At 42.8% G+C, this 16,021-nt stretch overlaps 1 protein-coding gene across 2 annotated transcripts in view; it reads right to left on the reverse strand.

The window, feature by feature from the left end:
• Positions 1 to 8,502: 8,502 nt before the first annotated feature.
• Positions 8,503 to 16,021, reverse strand: part of SLC37A1 (solute carrier family 37 member 1) — a 39,386-nt gene continuing 31,867 nt past the window's right edge. The window contains exons 18-21 of one of the 2 annotated variants that reach the window (XM_050897963.1): positions 14,833 to 14,911; positions 14,159 to 14,256; positions 11,777 to 11,829; positions 8,503 to 10,546 (exon numbers count right to left, since the gene is read on the reverse strand). In XM_050897963.1, coding sequence (XP_050753920.1) covers positions 10,531 to 10,546; positions 11,777 to 11,829; positions 14,159 to 14,256; positions 14,833 to 14,911 — 246 coding nt within the window. In that variant the 3' untranslated portion in view covers positions 8,503 to 10,530. Of the gene's footprint in view, positions 10,547 to 11,776; positions 11,830 to 13,236; positions 13,374 to 14,158; positions 14,257 to 14,832; positions 14,912 to 16,021 lie in introns of those variants that run through there. The other variant, XM_050897971.1, reaches the window with a different exon arrangement.

Here is a 16,021-nt window from a genome sequence, read left to right on the forward strand (position 1 = left end):
CTTTCTTCCTTCTTTTTCCTTCTTCTTTGAATGGATTTCACGGGATTCACCTGGATATTTTTTAAAAACCCTTATCCTCCCACCTTCAGCTTCTTCCACACAGCCTGGACACTGGATGTGAAGGTTTTCCCCTTCTTGGATCTCTCCCTCTGCCCAAGTGTTTGATGAAAATGCACTGTTGGCTCTTAGCCATTGTCTAAAACCTTCCTGTAGGGAGCAAACAAGTTTTTGGACAAGAAACTCAGAAGATCAAGAACACAGAAATAAAGTAAACACACAGAAATAAAGTAAAAACCCAGCAGCCCTCCACTAAAAAGGGCACAACGTTGTGCCCAGCTCTTCTCTCCACCCCCACACCTTTTCCCTGCACTTTTATTCTTTTTTTTTTTTGCTTCTCTTGCTGCTCTTCCATCATCATCTCCTCTGACCAGTGCTCTGCTCCCCACTATCTGCCCTGGTGTCTTCACCTGCCATGGCTGGAGGGGCTCCACACTCTTCCCCCTGCCCCATTTCGTCCAAGGGGCGCAGTCTCCCCGCCGTTTGCCATCCGGCTCTCCTGCCCGCAGTGCAACCAGCTCCACGCCGTCCCTCTGCCCAAGAAAACGGTGTCCATGAGCAGCAGAAGAGCCACAGAGCCAGAATCGCTTACCAACAAAACAGGATTCCTGCAGAGATGCCGAGCTCTTCTTGCTTTGGACCGTATGAGTGCTTGACCCTCGCGCTTGCTAGAGAGGTCAAAGGCAACACATTGCTTTGTTTCTCTTAATAAAATGGTGTTTTTGGTCTATTTGTCTTCTACAGATCCCTCTCCCCTCCTCCAACCCAATCACACCATGTTCCCAGAGTGAGCGACCGAGACTGGCGTTTTATTTGAAGAACTGCGCCTGTTGCTGAAGAGCTGCTGTTCAGAGGCGTGCCTGGTTCGTGTGTGCATGTCTGTGTGCACACACGTCTGTGTGAGTCCCTATAAATCTTTAAGGTATGGCATGCATTATAAACATGCCCCCTCCCCCAAACACCCACCCACCCCTGAGATGTGTGGTGGCTACCATGAATTAAATATTGCTAGCGTGGTATAGCATCATATTTCAATATGCAAAACATCACCATTACTAGCTGTTTCTGCATTGCTGAATATTATTTGTAGGAATTTCCACGGAGTCCTCCACAAGGATATCCAAACCTCCTACAAGATTAAGACATCCCACCACTACCTGAGAGGAGCTGCACGCTCTTCTCGCGCCTTTGGAGTCCCATTTCTCCCCAGTGCTGCCTCTGCTGCTCTCTGGGTGCATCTGCTCCGTGTTTCTTTTGACGCAATCACTTGAGAGCCTGCCAGCTTCAACAACCGGCTCTGCTTCATATTCTAAAGGTGAGGAGGTTTAAGCTCGGCCGAGTCCTCCCAAGACACAAACTCCATCACCGCGGATCACTTTGTGAAAGCATCCTGCCCTTGGCATCCCAGCCCAGCCTCGACCAGCCAGCACATCCCCCCATAGAGCATTAGCTGCCGCAGACAGCCCGCATACCTGTACGGGCAGAGCCCAGCAAGGCTGCATGCTCCAAAACGATCCAGGATTTGATTCTGGGTGAATCGAACTGTAATTCACAACGTAATTTCTTGGACAAACTTGCTTGAAAATAGACTTATGCCACAAAATACTAAACTGGCTGGAAAGTCACGCAGCACCCGAGTGCTTACTAGATCCATTTTTTTGCCTAAAATATAAGACCAGCAAGACAGTTTATCACAGGGTTGTTTGTTGTTGTTGTTCTCAGCAGAACCCATTTACATGAACGATTTCAACTGTGCTTGAAAAACAGAGACAGCAAAAACAATGCAGAATGCAGTTCCTGATGTTTACAGGGATGCATGAGGTGAAAGTACCAGAGCTGCTAATCATCCATTTTGACTGCTTTTATGGGTCTGAGAAGGATGAAAAAACTGTATAGGAACCAGTCCGCGCTTAGGAATAACATTTCCTTTCTGATGACACACAGAAATAACATTAGATGCTGCTTCGACAGATGCATTATTTTATTAGAGGATTTCAAGCAGGCAAATACAGGAGCTTTGTTTTCCCTGTTAGCGTATGACTTACATCATCTGTAACCTTTCTACTAAGAGGTCTCATTTCAAATGACAGTGAAAATTGTTCTGAGAACTAGATGTGTTAGTTCTATTTCAGATGTTCAGGGCATTTCATCCATTCACCATTTCTAGGTGCTTTGCTGGAGAGGGATTTCATCCTCCTCAAAAAATTATTTACTGAAATCCGGGGTAAGTTCAGTCTCATGATTTGCCTGACAGCAAAGCATATGGGAAGTTCATCTGTCTAATGTAGCTCTAATACAGATATCAGTCCTAAAACGCACATTCTCAGGCTTCCCTGCCTGCACCCTGGATTTGTTAGTCAGCCCAGTTCTGCCTTTCTGGGCTAGTGACCCCTATTTTGAGAACTGTCACTGTAAAAATCAGAGCAAGGAAACCAGAAGGTTTCTCGTTATTTCTCTCCGGTTTCAGCAACCGCACCGTTTTGCAAGCAGACACACAGACCAGCTGTGGTAGCGGATTCCCCTCAGTGCCAAGCAAGCGAGCAAACTTTCTTACTTCCAAACCCCTAACCCAACCAAGAGGAAAGTGAAGAGCTGGCACCGAGCTGAACACATGCACGCTTCGGTGGGGTGATGGTCACCCCAGCACAGGTGACCCTGCACGCCATTTCAGCTCTTTCTTCTATTTGGGAGCGAGAATGTGCTTTTGATACATTTGTGATCTCTTCTAGTCTTTTATTACTGTGCTTTCTTCCTTTCATGTAACTGGAAAGTTGCAGCCAAAGGAAAAGGGGGAGGAAACTTTATAAAGACTTCTAACAGGGATGGCTATATCGAATCCCGCAGTTACACCTATCAGTACAAAACCAAACCTACAGACTCTGCCACAGAACGACGCAACGTTCAGCTGTTTCCTACCAGATGACCAGAGCAATTTAAGAATAGATTCAGAACCGGCTGTACTTATTAAGCTGAAGTCCCACGTGGCCTGCGGTGAAACTGGATGACTCAGACTCAAATACACTACTCCATCCTCTGCAGCACAAATAACATCACTACGTTTGGCAGAAGGTTCAGAAGAAACCCACTCCTTCCACAACTTTTGCCTGTACGTCACTCAGCTATGATGGGCTGCCTATACTGACTACCCTTTGTATCATAAAAATGAGGTGAGAATTCAGGAGTTATCAATCATTTTGTCGCTTCTCTTTTGAGCTAGACTCCCCGTGCCTATTGGGCAGTGAAATCCAGCCCTTTCAGCTTGTTCCCAATTCGTGCTGCAACTCCTGTGTGTGTGTATATATATATGCACACACACACGCATCTGTATCCCTCTTGATTTAGCGTATGAACTCAGCCTGCTGCTTTGAGTTCTGGCCTCAATGTGAGAAGCTGCTGCTGGTTTCTGAATAACCTAAGAAATTCAGGCCACCTGTTAAGGATTTGGGTATCAGATAAACTAAAAAAACTGCAGTCCCCGAGACGGCAAGGACTCAAATAAAGTTTTTGGATTATCCAAATGCCGGCTCCTGGGCTACACAAACGAAAGGGCAATCAGTTCCTAGGAGTAAAGGCTTGAAGGGATTACATCTTCACTGCAGCCTGTGAGTACAATTGCAAAACCACTCACGGTTGGGAAAGGTTAAGCAACTGACCTCACCCCGCTCTGCCACAGTTCATCTATCCAATACCACCTCACCAAGGTTCTGCCTTCTGTGAATCTTGATGTGAAACAAACAGAAAAAATTAACTCAGTCATAGATGGCAGGCCACAAAAAGCCAATTTCCTAACAAATATGAAATCCGCATCCTGTGATATTGGGAGAAACCTTATAAGCTCGGGGCCAGGTTTATACAAGAAAGTGACCTCTAGGGGTGAGGAAAAATGAGAAATGAGTTTTATTTCAAGTTTTTCTGTAGTACTTTTAAAAACTTACTGTAAATGTGATTAGAGCAGGAGAATCGATTAGTATGATGGTAAATAAATGCAAGTATCAGAGTAATTCAGGTTCTAAGACGTTTATTTTTGAAGCACTACCTCTAGCCCCAAGCCCAGATTCAAGTAACTGTGGTAACCTGAAGATGATGGAAGTAATTCAAAGTGGCCTCCACACAGACAGGCCTGCACCTTGCCTGCAAAGGACATCCAAAATTTCAGCCCCACTCAGGTTTTCTACTAGCTGCTCATCCAGCCCTGCGTCCAACCTGCCATCACACGAGCAAAGGAGCACGCTGATGCCAAGAAGTGAAAAAAATCCACTGAACGCTACTGGATGCAAGTCCTGCGACAGCTCCACAGGGACCTGCAGAAGCCCTCGGTTGCTGCAGCACTGACACACGACATCACCCCAACCCTCACAGGCATTTCTTACCAGCACAGCAAGCAACTAGTTCCTGGAGAGAAAAAAAATAAATAAGAATTACAGATATGAGCGCAAAAATGCCAAACTTCAAACGAACCTACTGGCAGTTGAAAAATCAGAAGGTTGTTTGGGCCAAAGCATCTAGGTATCTTACAGGTTACGTATGCCTAAATAATATGTGGGAAGTGACCCAGCAGCTGACCAGCTCCACATCCAGCCACGGCAGCCCTCTCCCCTTGGGATACGTCCCTTGGGGGTCCCAGGCTCTGCCAAGGCCAAGCCCCGTGGCCCCCAGAGGCAGACAGGGAGAGCAGCCCCCTCGTTCCCGCCTGCAAACGTTGCTCAGCACACAGTACCTCTGGGGTGAGGTGGCTCTTCCCCTCCCTTTTATTTTTTAATCCCAACACAAGATTGTCACCTCTCCTCATAGTTTTCCAGTCAACTCAGTCTTTTGCGCTTTGCCTGCTTTGCATTTTTACCATTACCCCATCCCACATTCACATTTCTGTAGCACTCCAATTACACCCTGCATTTTCATTATGCATCATCACTTGACGTCCTCCTCTTTCATTTCAAAAATTGAACCATCTTTCTGTCTTTGCATTTCCTTTTTTTAATCTGTGGCCAATTTTTCATACACAAAGGCCCTTGCTCTTTTTTAGATTAAATCTGTTCAAGCTCTTGAATGCAGCCTTCTGCTGACTTATGCTAACGGGTGCTTTACTTCCCTTTGCCTTTTTTTTTTTTTAAACCTCACTGACATGCAGATATACCTCGGGGGGAAGGAAAAAAAAAAAAAAAAAAGACTAGCTTGTATTTATTTACATCTGGATAGTTATTTAACAGCCACAAGCAAGGATATTTTACGGATGTGTATACAGACCTTTATTGTATGGCACAGAATACATACATCAACTCTCAACCAGACAGACAGTCCCTTACGATGTGAAGTCACAGCATAAAACATTCATGAAAAGAGTTCTTAATTGTCTTCCATTTCTGAATGGCTGGAAAAGCCTGGAGTGAAGACTGTAATCAACCATCAGGAAGGAAACGTTTTTGCAATCCCATCTAAGTGAGACACATTACCTGGTGCATCAGCCTTTTAACAGTGCTCCAACGTTTATTCTTATGTGGCAGTACATGTGAAGTCAGTTTAGTGTCCTCCTCTGTCTTAAACAAAGAACTGGACCAAAGGGAGTATTGTGGAAATGTGGCTAAGTATTTGTCATCTGCTTTTAGAAGAGAAGGAGGGAGAGAAACCCTACCCCCAGTATCATCACAAGGTGAAGAAAACATCCTTAAAATCCTCTAGGTAAGTACAGCATCAAAAGAGACTTTCAACACATTTTTGACAGCTAATCTCCTGATGCAGGAGATGAGCAGGTTCCCTGAAATATGCCTCAAGAAAGTTTGGCTCTTGTATTCACAGTTTACAGAGCTGCGAAAGTTTCACCAAGAGAGAAATAGAGAGGAAAAAATAAAAATAAACCCCAAGCATCAGCTGGTGATGTTAACTAATTCTCTCCTTATTTCAAACTGGAAACTAACCAAAAGAAGGGAGACAAAGAAGGGAACAACCAACATTTTATAGCAATCAAATTTATTAAACTCTGAGGCAGCGAGACACATAACGCAATGTTAAGGTCACTGGACACGAGGCTGAAGCATACCAGCAGTCAAATCCTCTCCCTTCCCCCTCCCCAGCTTTAAGGATGACAGTCAGATTTTTAACTCAGCATGGCAGAAAATGTAGTTCAAGGTTACCAAAGCCCCAGAGCACGCAGATGCAAACCTCCCAGCAAACTGTCTACAGTCCCTCCACAGGGGAGGGCAGGAGGAAGAGTCTGTACCATTGCATGGCTAGTTTAGCAGAGAGCAAAACAAAACCAAAACAGACTTGCTGTAAGGTGAAAGGTCAGCAATCAGAACTTCGTATCAGATAAACTCTGAGGTTGGGACAAATCATGAAATAATCTAATCTAACCTCCTATGCAATATGCAGGCCATAAAATTTCATTCAGACCAGAGACCACTACCGTTATCAATTCTGGGCCTTATTTGATGGGATTGTAAACAATCTTCCTCAAATTAATTCCATATGAGGACTAGTAGCCTCCAACAGCTCTAAACATCCTCTAATTTCATTTATACCATCTTACACCTACCTAATTTTGAGCAGCACTTCTCATATCAACAACCTCACACACCAGTCACTGGAGAAACCTACCAGCAGCAACCAACCAGATCCCCAAGCATAAACATGAGGTCAGCCAAAGTCTGAGGCAGTGTCACATTGGCACAAACACCCATGGAGGACTCCCATTGTTATTCTGAGGATATTATGCCAGAAACACATGCAATAACCTGCCGAAGCGGATGGCAGAATCCCTTCTGGAATTTCCTAACTAGCAAGACATATAGGAGTAGGCGTATCTCAGTGCATGGAGTAGCTTAGCAGTTTAACTTACAGGCAAAAGAAGTCTCAAAGCGACCTGTGAACAAGACAGCACCTTCCCTGCTACCTATTCACCTTTTCCCCACCCTATAAACCCTTCCTACACACAACGGAGACAAACCTCCACTGCAGCGTGTCCGGCAACAGCCAGGGTGCTCGTGAGGGTACAAGTACTCCGCTGGAGGCTCCTGCTCCGAATCAGGCAGAACAGAAACTTGGACCTGAGCCTCCCTTCTTTTATAAGATGCCCCAGCTATTATTTGCCTATTCCTGGGAGGCACCTTGGGCACATTTTGACCAGAAATTCTGTCCAAGGCCCTCAGACACCTTTTTCTAACCAGAAATTGTTTTCCTTTCCAAGCAGTTTTTCCCCAGCGCATCTGTCGTTTGGACATTGTATCTCTGGTAGAGGCACACAAACCCCATCAAACATAACAGAATCAAGACAATAAATGTTCAAGACCATTAGAGCTAGAGAGAAAAGATGAAGCTTTTCGATTTCAATTCCATATAAATTTAAGAGCAAGCAAAGCAGACAACAAAAAAAGTCACCTTAAAACTATGCTGTAGGAGCTGGACTCCGTCCCTGACTCAGGTGAGTGTCCTCCTTCCCTATTAGACCAAAGTAAGTAAGCAGCATATACCCGTCTGATGCAGCTGATTGGAAATACTGATGTTGTACAACCCACAATCCCACGAAATGAAAAAAATTACATGTTCGAGTTCAGAAGGGCACTGTTTTCAAAACAAAAGGTTCTAATTTGTTCTTCTAATGAACCATTTTCATTACTCTCACAAGAAACAGACATCCCTGCTGGGACAGCACTCCTATCCTTCCATCCAATAGATGGAGCACTTCTTCATGGAGATGTAAAAGATGAAGGAATCAACATTTCTCATTTTAAAGTAGAATCTGTTTTTATTCAACACAGGATGGTAAATGGATAAAATTCACAATAGCCAGCATGAAAAAACAACAAACCAACCCTGCAGTTATATTTAAATTTGGCTCTACCTACTGGTCACTCACATTTCTACATAAAAAATTTTGTCAGTCTTGCTCATTTCCAGATTAATGGATATTGACACCCGATACTAACCAAACACACAGTTTATTCACAACTTGGGGGACCTTTAGGGTTGTTAAGAAAGAAAAGCAAATCTTTATCTTTTTGTCCAACAAATTCGTAGCTGGGAGGAACTGAAACGCTGCACGTTAGCAAGGAAGGAGACATCGGCACACTAAGAGTCCTAATGCCCGCCTGCAATCGATGGAAGGAAGTACTCAGCCCAGCACCTCCAACGTTGTCGTCATCCCATACCCGAGTCACTGCAGTGCAAAAGCTATTCAAATAAATAAATAAATAACAGCAGCAGCCCCAACAAGTAAAACATGTAAAACCCAAACCACAGTTAAATATCTTTAAAACCTGTAACTGTTAAATACAACTGAAAGCATTTTAACCTAAGACTTCAGCCCACAGGGAACAGCCTCAAAATCTGAGCACAGCAGACTTTAAATTGTTTCGATAAACTAGAATCTAGCTCTACACACGTTTTTTGGGGGAAGGGATTGGCATCTTCAGCTAAAGAAGTCCTCCCTCCCTCCCTCCCTCCTCACACAGCCATTAAAGTTGTGCCAGTACAGCTGTTTTGGGGTTGCAATGTAATTTTTCCCCCCATCAGAGACTAGATCAGTCCCCTGCTCTGGCTAGCAGTCCCCCACAGTCAGCCTGGCCGAGCAAGGGGCGGTGCGCCATGCCACCGGGATGGAAGTCCTTTCAAGTAATATTGCTGCAGAATTCTGTCGCATTTAACTATAGCCTGAAGCTCAAATGCAGCACGGATTTATGAATTCACATGTTGAGCATCCCCACTGGTCTCAACAGGTTTACTCAAAATGTGTGAGGTTAACCATCCATCTAGGTAACTGCAGGGTCAGGGCCCACATAGAGCATTCCCTTGCAAGGACTTGGTACCTTCCCTTAAGTCTCTGTGGGATTGAGGTCTTCCCTGGATCTCTGTTCAGCAAAACATTTAAAAATGAACACATTCTTATACTGTTCAAGTCAAGCATAAAGCACGTGCTGAATCAAACCAGCAAAATAACTTGTCAAAGACTGAACAATTACAAAACAGCCCTGGCAATTAAGTGTTGTACCAGCACATGGAACACAACACCAGCAGCTGATGAGACATTTCTCCATGTTTTGCAGGACTATTTTAGAGCGTGCTGTTTTGTTAATCAAGTGTAAAGACTAAGATTTGTGAAACAATGCAGTAGAGCATAGTTCAGAACAAGACATATGCCTAGAGCTTTAATAAATACAGTTAAGAATAATACACAGTTTAAATTACCTAGCCTTCATGATCTAAGTATAAACACCTCATACAAAAAAAATTCTTTTTTACTTTGTACATCTTTAAAAAAAAAAATCACAGAAACATCTGTTTTGCAAAGGAGATAGCTGTACAAAGAAATGATATGTTTTGAAGACATTAAACCGTCTACTTGCTGGGTAACACTAGTTACTGAAATGTTCTCTTACAACCTACCACCTAGGTCATTTTTCTTTTCTGGTATTTTGGCTCCAAATTCAAGCCACTTGAAAGAGATTTCTGGTTATTAAGGCTCTGATCTGACAAAGACGTCCACGTGCACACACCAGCACTGAAACCAGGGAGTACCCCACAGAGATCACTCTGTTGGTGAGCACTAAAGCAGCTCATCTGTTCAATCCTGTAGTGCTAAAGTACGACAGAGAACTCACAGTTCTCTGCCACCCCGCAGGAACAACCTCTCATTTCAACCCAGCCTAGTGGAGCAGCATAACAATTAAGTGACATTCGCACAACCAGTTTATAATGCCCTGAAAATCATTAGAGCCCCTCCCCTGGAAATTCTGACTCATAATCTACTTTTTGTTGCTTAGGACTCCTTTTTGCACAATCCTAACTGAGGACTAACATCCATCCGGAGAGTCTGTGAAAACTGCTAACTGCAGTACACCGCAACAGTAAATTCCATTTCATTACCTACCAAAAGGCTGGATGTTGTCCTTGGGATTAGAAATAGTACTGTAGTTAAAAACTAATAATATGGTGAGGTTATTATTGTCTGAGCAGCTTCAAGATACTAATAGCAGTGCATCTTAATAACCAGCTGGTATTGTCCTCTATAAAGTGACGCCCTCGATGTGCGCAAGATGACATAAGGGATACATACTTTGCTCGCTGACACTGGGACATTTCACTGCTAGGCTGTTATGATTTCAACTTCCTTCTGCTCTAGTTTTGACTTGGTTTTGGAAAATACACAGTTCGGCATTTTAATTAAAAACATTCTATCAAAAGAAATAAAAAGGCACTTGGTATTTCTCTTTGGCTCAGTTGAGGCGTGCTGCTAAAACCTTTCCACAGTTCCTGTCTCTTCATCTGATGAATAGTTGCCATCCTGAGGTACTTATTCATGTGCAAAAACAAGAGCTTCAGGGATTTACCAGTTGCATTTCTCACATTGCTTCCAGTAAACGTGCAAAGTTCTCCACCAAATAGAATCTCTTAAATATAGAATAATGCATTCCATGAAGTTTGTTTTTCAGGGAAGAGCTCTGATTACTGACACAGTCCTTATTCCAAATCTGGTCTCGTAGTTCAGTGTTCTTTAAACCTGGGAAAGAACAGCAACCAGGTAGGAAACGTTGAGGCGCAAGGCTGCTGTGGTTTAACCCCAGCCAGCAGCCAAGCACCACGCAGCTGCTCCCTCACTCCCCCCCCACCCCGCTCCTAGTGGGATGGGGAGGAGGATCGGGAAAGAAGGTAAAACTCTTGGGTTGAGATAAGAACAGTTTAATAACTAAAGTAAAATAAAATATACTACTAACTAAGAACAATAATATAATAATAGTAATGAAAAGGAACATAAAAAAAAGGAGAAATAAAACCTAAGAAAAAAGACAAGTGATGCACAATGCAATTGCTCACCACCCACTGACCGATGCCTGAGCAGCGAGCCACCCCTCCCGGCCAACTCCCCCCTGTTTATATACTGGGCATGATGTTCCATGGTATGGAATACCCCTTTGGCTAGTTCAGGTCAGCTGCCCTGGCTATGCTCCCTCCCAGCTTCTTGCACACCTGCTTGCTGGCAGAGCATGGGAGACTGAAAAATCCTTGGCTTAAGATAAGCGCTACTTAGCAACAACTAAAACATCAGCGTGTTATCAGCATCATTCTCCCACTAAATCCAAAACACAGCACTGTACCAGCTACTAAGAAGAAAATTAACTCTGTCCCAGCTGAAACCAGGACAGAGGCGTAACAGCCACTAACTTCAAAATGCAGGATCCATCCCTTGCCATGCGTTTTTCTATTCTCTGTCCATTTTACTTCTCCAAACCAACATCCACGGGGCTCAATTTAGATTTTGCGTATGCAAGTGTAACCCCATTGATTCAGTGGATATTTTTTTTTTTTTCCTCAATTCAAAACACTGTAAATTCAGAGTCACCCCTTCCTTTAAGGAGACCTTTTGGAAAAAGTTACATTTGAAACTATTAATGAACACAGAGAAGCAATCGAGTAGCTTCTTATTCCCCACCTGCATGCCGCATGATGAAACTCAGGAAGATTACATATTTGGAAAATAACAAATCATAACCAAGAGACCGTGACAGAGATGTATTTTCAGATACTTTTCAAAATAAGATATTCTAAAGAAAAACGTTCATGAATTGAAAACATCAAACAGAGATTACTCTTCTGAAGCAAAATTAAAACAGACAGAAACGGACATACAGAAACCTTAACACGTTCAATCTACATCTAGGTGTAATGGGGCAAAGGCTTAGTAACAAGTTTTTAAACTTATTAAGGAGCAACAGCCATGCATAACACTTACAGGGTATGATCTGCATTACATGGAAGTTCCTTCTGAATAAGACGGAGTAAGAACTGTAAAAACAGTCAACAGTATCTGTTAATATCTATACAGATATACAAATAAGCTAAGTTTCAGGATAAAATGTTCACTGTTATTCGAAGAGTTCCTCATTTGAAACGTTACCCTGTGATGCTGCACTCAGTTAAAAAAAAAAAATTAAAAGATTTACAGATGCTTAGTCAACGTTTGGAAGAGGAGTTTTCACAATGACTAGGCAAGAGGAAAGTAATTTAGTTTTCACAAGCGAGAGATCAATTTCTTTGTAAAAACCAGAATGGCTTTCCGAAGTTGCTTTACCAGTAGACATGTAAAAAAACCAGCAGAGGGAACCCAAGACTTCAAGAAAACATGGCAGATAGCTGCTATTCTGAAAAACGACTAAAATACTTTTATGCTCCAAAATTTCTGTGTGTGTGAAAAGCTTTAATCACATAATTAGTCAAGACAAGTAAAGTCAGTCATGTTTACTTGCCTGTACAGGACCAGGACTTTCAAGTGCACTTTAAAAGGTATACTAAGATGGTACACAGGAAAGTGATTTTACAAATAAAATTTGATGATTCCCATGTACATTAAAGACAGAACTAGAACTTCCAGGGTTCCTCACTGTTACAGGTTTCCTTATCCTCAGAGTCTCACTGTTACAAATGGAAGTTTCTTCACTATTATAAGTATTGGTGTTTTAAGAAGTTAAACCTAACATTTCAGAGGTATGGGAGTGGCCGAGAATGACAGAACTGAATACCATGTAAGAGGCTAAAGCCCCTCCAGATATCTTTGAAGAAATAACATTTGAACACATGCATCTATATGCTGTACTGCAAAGAACAGGAAAAGCAGAACAAGAGTTACAAAAAACAGGATTTATTACAACACAGCACAGAGTCAACCCTCTCAAAAACAGAGCTTTACAAAGGCATTTTAACTGATGCTGCAAACAAATGTGGGATTTTTTCATTTGGTTTTAATAAATAACTACAAAAGACAAAAAGTAGAGCTTTAAGTCTACTTCGGAAAACTACGACAATCTCCCAAACCTCACTCTGCAGCATGGAATACCTAATACTGAAAACAGCACAAATCAGGATTTACAGAGCTGCTGACTACCAGCGGCAACATACTTCAACTATTAACTTACCTAAATTATTTACTTAATTTCTAGAGATTTCACACCTTAAATGTGGAAAAATTTACTTTAAAACTTTGGGTTTAACTTGAATCTAGAAAAAAGCCTCAATTGTAACTCAAAGCAAGACTTTCTGCTTTTCTTGTGTCAGGAAGGAGTGGTCTGACACACTCAGCATTAGCTCCTCTGCAAGAGCACAGAGCTCAGTGCAATACGGTGCAGGCACGGGGCTTTGTCTGGGCACAGCCAGTACAGAGGAAGGCGTATTTCTGCAATGTTTCAGTCACCCTGCCCTTTCATGAGCACTTCCACCCAGGACTTCAAAAGGAGAGGATAAGCAGGTGACACTTCAGGACATCTCTGAGGCAGTCATAGCAGCATTCTGCTCTGCTGGAGAACAAAGCTGGTACAGGTGCCTGCCAGGGAAATCTGTGGCAAACACAAAAACGTAACCTACAGGCTAACCTGCAGCTGGGTGCAGCAAGACTGACTTCAAAAGGTACAGCACGACCCACCTTGCCTCATCTCGTGTCTTCTTCAGTCTTTAAAAGCAAAGCAGAGCAAGTCAGAAGTGAAAAAGAAAAAAACCTTTTCAGATCTTCCTATCAATCATACAGGATCTCAGACAGGAGAAAAAAAGAAAATGGATGCACTTTGTACCAAGCCACCAGGTGTGTGTTGCACTCCTTTTCCCTAAACATCTGCTCCTGGTTCCTGTCGAAAGTTAGGATGCCAGTTTTTCACCTAACCTAGTACAGCAGTTACTGTGGAGAATGTGATGTATTAACTTGCAGCAGCTTCATTATCGTGGTGATTTTGGTGATATAGCAATGTAGCAAAACATTTGTTACTGCTTCGCTAAACCGGTTTTAAAGAAAACAGAAGTAATTCTTCTGTGAGTGGAATCTGAGGCATCTTCTAGGTCTATATATGAAGGTTTACTTACGATTATGCATGATGTAATCTGCTCAGCCAGCAATTAACAGATGTGTATTTGCTCAGGAATTGAAGTGTATCAGAACTAACCTGCACTTTTGATTAAAATTAGATGAGAATTTCAAAATGAGCAAATTTGCTCTTTAATTGAAAATTTCCTACACAATTGGAAGTTTCTTATAAGACGGAGTATTGAAATTGCAAAAGCAAAATTGGCATTTTAAGATAATTTAGCACAAAGGAAATACATGGCAACTAAATAGTATTTTTAGACTTACTAGCAAGGCACACGCATCTGCCACCATGAGCATGTAAAACACGTTGTTCCAACCAGATGGGGAAATAAGACCAGCTAAGAGAGGCCCCAAAGCCGCACCTAAAATATAATATTGATATTGTCAGAATGATGCAACATAAGATTTACCATGCTGAAAGACAGTTATTCTCAGTTAGAATATCGATTTCTCTACCTAGTTAACTCAGTAACACCTTATGCATTAAAAGGTCCCAGAAAGCGCAAAACATTACTGATGCAGCTGCAAGCCAATGGGAAACCTAACACAGGGGAAGCTGGAAGACTAGAAGTTTGAGAAATGTCTGCCTTTGGCTCAACAAAATGCCCATCAAGTATTAAGCTGAATCCTGCTCAATTTTCCCTTCCACATACCAGTGCGGAGGGCATGAATAAAATATCCCTGACCTCAGAAACAGCCCAATGGCATCTACTTTTGCTGTCTGTGCCCAATGTCAGTCTACCACCCTCTCCCTTCCTCCCTCCCTCCCTCAGGTGTGGGACCACTAGAGAGGTTTAAGGCTAAGTTTGCTCTACTCCCCATTTCCAAAGCTGTACTGAGTCCTGGCAAAATGTGAACTGGAGAGAGCCTAGTTTCTCAAAGATCCTTTGTTTTAACCTACCACAGCTAAGGCAGGCTACCTTACCGCTCTGGCTTACCTACAGATCCTGTTCCGTCAATGATCGCTGTCACTGTGGACAAGGCTCTTGCATTCCCTTTCAGGCTTTTATGGGTACCCTAAAGTGACAAAGACTGCTTAGACTCATCCTGAGCTGAACTCCAAAAAAGTCCTTACAACATCATCTAGCTGACACCCCTCCGCATTAGATGTACATTGTGAAGATGCCTCAAATATCCCAGCTCAGAACCTTTTATCACTGCTTAAAGAAGCCTTCTACCCCATCAACCTATTGCCTACAGTGTTCTCCTTTACTAAATCACGTTATTTAAACGACAGGAGCCCAGTGGCTTTCCGTTCTGCACACTGTGGATTCAAGCATAAAGGATGGCACTTCAGCTTTGCATTATGCTGCAAGGCTGTTTCCATGGCCATCTTTTCCCCTGCTAATACAGCAAAGCTCTGCAGAACAACAACAAAAAAAACCCAAACACCACCCACCCACCCCCACCCCCCAAAAACCCACCACAAAAATATCACTGCTGTGACAGGAATACTAGAGTACCAGAATTATGCATATATACTGAAATGCTAATTCAGAGAATTCTTGAGCCAAAAGAAGCTGTTCAGTCCCAATTTTAGAAGCCAGGTCTTCAGAACAAAACAACTGATATAGGAAGTGACTTAGTAGAAAGACAGAGAAACTGAATAGTTCAGAGAACTGCTAATAAGAGACAGTCCTTTATCTCCAGTACACTGAGGAGAATCCAGTCAGGTAATCAGCAATTTACATTTGCTCGTGTCAGATGTTTGATTGTTGATATCTGAGGAATTGGTTGGCAGTTTCAACCCTCTTTCCAAGGGCCAGGTAGGGATCTTGCGATGTCAGGCCCCACTTTCTAGCAAGCAGTCCCTTCAACAAGGCTAAGGATAAAATAGGCAATGCATGGTGGCCGCCTTCATCTTGCCAAGATCTCCAGGCCAAGGATAGGGCTCCAGAGGAAGTTTGGAGATTTCTGTCCTGCTCCTTTTCCTACATTTAGAGCATTTGTTGTTAGAGGACTTTTGCCTCTTGCTTGGTGCCTTAAGGAACCAACATCTTTGAAAGCAACCTTCCAAAGCCTACCTAACGAAAGGTACCAAGGTCAATGTTTTCACATGGCATTTGCAACTTGACTGACCTCATCCAGCTGGAAGTGCTGGCAATCAGAGTAACTGTACAAGAAAGG

This window comes from Gymnogyps californianus, chromosome 1 (assembly GCF_018139145.2).
Source record: "Gymnogyps californianus isolate 813 chromosome 1, ASM1813914v2, whole genome shotgun sequence".
In the NCBI taxonomy this organism is placed as follows: domain Eukaryota; kingdom Metazoa; phylum Chordata; class Aves; order Accipitriformes; family Cathartidae; genus Gymnogyps; species Gymnogyps californianus.